Source organism: Gymnoscopelus microlampas (assembly GCF_963454915.1).
Source record: "Gymnoscopelus microlampas genome assembly, chromosome: 14".
NCBI classification, from domain to species: Eukaryota; Metazoa; Chordata; class Actinopteri; order Myctophiformes; family Myctophidae; genus Gymnoscopelus; species Gymnoscopelus microlampas.
This window is the reverse complement of record NC_139951.1, coordinates 30,572,827-30,578,826: the sequence shown is the minus strand read 5'-3', so window position 1 is coordinate 30,578,826 and position 6,000 is coordinate 30,572,827. Positions and strand designations below refer to the sequence as shown.

The 6,000-nt window shown below is 39.9% G+C and overlaps 1 protein-coding gene across 1 annotated transcript in view; it reads left to right on the top strand.

The window, feature by feature from the left end:
* LOC311059913 (vesicle-fusing ATPase-like) overlaps positions 1-6,000 on the top strand; it is a 30,172-nt gene continuing 24,172 nt past the window's right edge. The window contains exons 1-4 of the mRNA XM_084078030.1: positions 1-151; positions 3,254-3,339; positions 3,538-3,634; positions 5,243-5,282. Of these exons, the coding sequence (XP_083934156.1) occupies positions 140-151; positions 3,254-3,339; positions 3,538-3,634; positions 5,243-5,282 (235 nt within the window). The 5' untranslated portion in view covers positions 1-139. The remainder of the gene's footprint in view (positions 152-3,253; positions 3,340-3,537; positions 3,635-5,242; positions 5,283-6,000) is intronic.

Genomic DNA, 6,000 nt, shown 5'->3' with positions numbered 1-6,000 from the left:
ATCCCGCCCCTCCCCGTGTACACACCGTACCATCGGAGTTGAGCACTCAGCAGTACTGTGGTGGTGAATGTAGCCTGTAGCGCAACGTTTATGCCGAATTGTTCTTGAATATATCCAGTGGGTTGAACAACATACCAAGATGGCCGGCCGGGTGAGTTTATTTCAACCAAAATACGTTTTCCGAAGAGTACTTTTAACTGCACACACCCACTCTGGTGGATACACAACGTAACGTTTGAAGGAACTGGTATTTTTTTCCCCACAGTCTATTTCACAGATAGCAGCACACAGCCTGTGTGGCAGTCAGAAGTCATACGTCATATAAAGCCCGGAAGACGGATGGGCTGTCTGTCTGTCTTATGACTGAAATGTTATGACCATAATAATGTTGTCTAGTTGTTGGTTTCCTTCTATGCCAAATGCAAGGAAGTTCTGGAAACGCAAACACATTTCTGTCAAAATCTATCACACCGACTCTGATAAATGAAATGAAATTGTAGTCCCAAATAAAACCCGGTGTTTTGACAAGCAAGGAATAGATCAGAACAACAGTCAGTTGACCATCATCACAATGTAAACAAAGCATGTGTGAGCGTTAATAAAACAAAGATTCATTAAATTATGCTTGACCAAACCAGACTCATCAGGCAATATTGTCATCATAGTGTAATATGCCATCATGAGTACTATGAGGAGTGTTTGTGTGGACTATACTGTACGTTTAGACCATTTGAGCTGATTATGTTGGGGAGAATTCAAGGAATGTCCATTATATAACTACCACTTGAAACAGCATTCTAAAGCAGGCTTGTTTTATTATACTTTAAACTGAGAATAGAGATTGAGTGTGTGTGTGTGTGTGTGTGTGTGTGTGTGTGTGTGTGTGTGTGTGTGTGTGTGTGTGTGTGTGTGTGTGTGTGTGTGTGTGTGTGTGTGTGTAACTCCTGATGGCTTTATGTTTTTGCCAAACATTTTGTTTATTTTCTCCATATTGCTACCGGCCATATTTCTCATTTCCATTTACTATAAAAACTGCCTCTCAGGCTCTGACATTGTCATTCCAAGTTGTATCTGTGAGACGCAACAGCAGAAATCAGTTGGGATGCCCAGTCTTGCCCTGGATACTGTCAATATTTAAACCATTAGGTGGTATAGCTTTGATATTTGTCCTGTATTTCCTAAAAAGTGTTTTGGGTTTGCTTTATTAGAATTATTAGACTTTTTTCCTTTAAGAAATAATTAATTTACCTGGGGTTTTCCCATAATAATGAGACAGACCTCTTTTTGGTTTGGTGGTGAAACTAGTGCTTGTAGTAGAACATTTCATGTTTGAAAAGATGCTGTCCTAGCACAAGCATGATAACAATTCTTGCTTTTTTGATATTTAAGATCAAGAACTCTCTGGAAACTACCTCATCCCACAATTAAGCTCTCAGCTGACATTTAGTATTAAAGAGAGCAAGTTGACAGTGAACACACACGCACACACTCAATAACATTGGTGGTAGTGTGCTAGATGGGTTGAAGAATAGCTTTGGACAGACATTTATTTAGCTCACATTATAATGATGCCTCTCACCTCAAAACAGCAGCTGTAGGGGTTTTGTACTTATTCTTAGCAATTAGCTAATAGCGCCTTTGGCAATTTGGCAAAAATCAATAGTTCAGCCCAGTGAAGATTTTCATTCAGTGACGTGAACTTTCGCTTAGTGATTTTACAGCAGGCTCAAACCTCACAGGGCCAATGGTAAGTGGAGAGTGAGGATGCAAAGGGAACTCCACCACATGAATGAATGAGGTTATAAGATCTCAAAATGCAAAAACACAAAAGAATAATTTTCAGTAAAGCTAAGCAGTAAGAGAGGCTTGCGACCTTGAGAAATTCAATAATTCCCAGTGCCTGCCCACAGAGGAGGCTAATGGTGTTCCTGCAGACTGCAGCGCAGAGCTGCTTACTGAATCACCACAGTTACCTCTCACTTTACCTCTCTCTTTCAGCTCTGTAGGCAAGTACTGTAAATCTGTCACAATTTACAGGAAATAGTAGCCATTAGTCAGGTGATACTGATGTCAATTTGGTAGTGGGTACCTCACTGGGTTCTCTGAGAATGGGTTCAACGGGTACTACTCTGACAACAAGTACAATGGGTATTGCCATTGCATAATTGGGTGGGGTATGCACTATGCATTCCCAACTTGAATCGTTTCTGACTTGAATCATTCCGAGTACACAGGCACTGGTCTAGTGCAACACATTTTTAGTAACCTTTTGACAGAATTGCAGCTGGCAAAGAAGTTGAGTATTATTTAGTAGTTATTTGTGCCCCTTCACAACTTTGTTCAATTTGTCTCAAACTCCCAGCAATGGTTAATCAATGTATCTAATCCTTCAGAGCATTGGAAATGTGCAGTGTGGATTTGGGTGAACATTGATTCTTGATGCCTTTCTCCTCTTTCATGCCGTCTCTCTAACTGCCTCCCTTCTTTTGCTTTCCGTCTGACCTCTACCCCTTTTTCCTAGTACCTCCCAATTCCCCACCAGTGACACCAATATTAGGCAAAAGTTATTGCAGCAGGAAATTATTTTATTTCCAAACATACTAAGCTTCAGTCACGAAATCAAAGGCTTTGCAGTTGATCTGTTTGGCTTGTACACTCTGGAAAGGGTACTTAAAGTTGGATGTGAAAGAAACATTGGCTCTTGCAGTGAGAATTGGCTTGGTTAACCAAGTATGTTGCCCATTGAAAAATGCTTGACCTGTATTATTATTATTAGTACTGTTGTGATCACCTAATGTGCGTTCCACCAAAAAGTATACTAATCAGCAGAACTCAGAAAGTACTGGCTGTGCATACTAAAAGACAACTAATCATCTTTGCAGTGCATCAATACTTAATTAAGCATTTAGGAACAAAAACAAATAATCTGATTAAATCAGCAAATTGGTCAAAGTGGCTTAAAATTAGGTTTTCAAGGTCCCTCCCACTGGATAATTTCTTATTCACCCAACAAATTTGTGTTTAAGGATTGGCTGGGTCAGCCTTAGGACCAACTCCAGCTCTAATGCCAGTGTCTTGGTCAAGGACCCTGGCAGGAGTAGTGCAGTATGTTCCTAACACACATGTTGTTTTGATGAGGGAGGAACCCCATATGCACATGGGGATAACATGCAAACCACATACGTGCCCCAGTCGGCCCCTAGTGGAAATCAAGGTCAAGGTTAACTGTTCTCTCGCTGCCATTTCTTTCCAGACTATGCAAGCGGCGCGATGCCCAACAGACGAGCTGTCACTAACCAACTGTGCCGTTGTGAGTGAGAAGGATCCACAGTTTGAACAGTGAGTGCCATTTAAAAGAAGTGTGTGTGTTCTGTGTTGTCAGATGTATTGGTTTCATAATTGACCACTTCAGTAGTTTTTACACATGCTCAAAGGTGCAGCTCAGCGTGGGTTTGTGACTTTGTGTACGCCATGTTTGTGTTTTTCAATCGAAAAACGTCCAACTCCTCTCGTTTTCTCGAAACCCCATCAATGCAGACATGTGACGGTGCGCAACGTGACCCACAAGTATGTGTTCACTGTGAAGACGCACGCCAGTGTCGTCCCAGGAACCATCGCCTTCAGCCTGCCCCAGGTACCATGTCATACACTCTCCAATAACCAAAAATATCATAGCATCTGTTTGCACTGGCAAACATGCTGGCAAACCGGTTTATGTCCTATTACACACATGTTTGACAATATTCAGGTGTTAGAATTGGCAATAGAGGAGTACTAATACTGTGGTCCTAGTTTTAATTTAACTAGGACCTGTAAGGGTCAATTTCTTACACTCTTGAGTTGAATTGACGTTCAGGATTTGTTACAGTATGTTATTTGTGTTCTTTTTTTGTGAGTTTGTTCCTGGTCCCTAACAAACTCAATAGATTTGTCAAAGTATTCTTATATAACACGTGATATCTGTTCCTCGTTTTTAACTTTTATACACAACAACTATGTTATTGTGTATACAGCCCATCTGTTTTAGCATATACAGTATGGTATCTGTTTATAACCTTGATAAGGATATTTGAACTGACACTTTCTGTACTGCCTGGGTTGTGTTTTCTGTGAGAGCCCGTCTGCGTGCACGTTTCTCTCACTGTTTGTCTCAATCTGTCTGTCACTGCTTTTTCCTCTTGGCCTTTTTCCTCTCTGCCCGTTGCTCCTCCGTCTATAAAACTTGACAGCCTCAGCGCCACACAGGTACTATAGTAACCTCCTCACAAAGGTCTTATTCTACAACAGCTTGTACACGGTAACATTAATCAGTTAATAATAGTTGATTATTTGAATTACCAGGCACAAGTGGTGCCCCATTTATAAGTACTTTAAAAAATGTTGAGCGTGGCGATATGTTGATATAATATTGATATTGTGATATGAGACAAGATGGGATTTTGTTCATCGAAATATCATGATATAGCTTAAATGTTTTTTCCTGACCTTAAAGGGGCAGTTCACCCAAAAAATTACTTATTTTCAATCAATTACAGACCCCATGAAGCATTGAATTGATGGAGATTATTTTGTTTTTGTCGCATTATTAAGTAATTCCATAATTTGATGACCGGCGGCCTCTCCGGTAGGAGACTGAAAGAGTCTCATTTGAGTCTCCTACCGGATACATTAGTATCTTTCCGCCAGTTATCAAATTATTGGCTTGGATAGAAAACAAGTCATTTTTGGGGTGAACTACTGCTTTTTAAAGGATGCATTACAGTACAGTGATAATTCTTCTTTTTCTTTTACCTAATACTGTAGATTGTTCTAGCTTAGTGTGAAATTATCAAGAAATGACTTATGTATTTGACAACTTGTTTGGCTGTCATACATAACATGATAATTTCTCAGAAAAATCACATTATCGATATTTAAGTATTTAGTCAGACATATCACCATATTTTATTATATTAATATAGCCCAACCGTAAAGTGTTCAACATGCCATATCAGATATGTTGTGAAATAAGACCATGCTACAGAGGAACGTTACACTGCTGTGTTTGTGGAAAAACTCTATTGGTTGATGTCATTTATAAAATACGTTAGCTGTGTTCCTGCCAGTACCTTGTTGCTGGGTAACCAGATGGCAATAAATAGCATTAGCATCCCTTTTGCTCATGTCTATTCATAGCTAGAACTCAATACAAAGAGAAAGAGCCTGTGTGGTTCAATCAATTGCTTGTTGTTTTGTATTCCAGAGAAAATGGGCAGGCCTCTCCATTGGTCAGGAGGTTGAAGGTAAGAGATAATCATCTGTGGAACTGTGAATCTGTTGTCCCTCAAGCTACTGTTTTCAGTGGAAGGCAGGGTGATGTAAAGCTGCCTACATGCCCCAAATGAATCCATCTGAAGTCAGAACCTTTTTCCTTATCACTTATCCACCAAAAGGTCCTTATTGACTTTCATATACATTTTACTGCCAACCAAACTGAGGTGATTCCCCTCCCTCCCGCTCAGTAATCTGATGGAATTAATCACAGCTGTGAGCGCTGGAGCAAGTTTGTGTTCATAGCATGGATATTTGAATACCTGGATATCGGACATTTAGATATTTTGGATGTGTATTTCTTGGGGGTCCGCTCATTCTATTTATATGCATGGTCACTAGAGGGGGACAAAGGTCCATATCCACCTGACAAGTTTTCCACCATGTTGTGGTTTTCTTATTTTGTTGCCCCACAATAAGCAACTGGCCTCCCTGAGCTCAGAGGTGCACATTTTTCTAGTTTATTTTGGATTACAATTTATTTAATGTTATGACATTTATGTTTGAAAGAGTGTGATTAGACGCACAGTAAGAATACTAGAATAGAGGGTTTAAGTGGATAACTGTTGGGGAAAAAAAGCCTTGTGGAGTATTTGATAATGTAGATGCATCGTGATGCATTGTAGAATTAAATTGAATTGTGTGTTCAATGAAGAATGACACCTCTATTCTCTGTTGCTCCCATCTTCA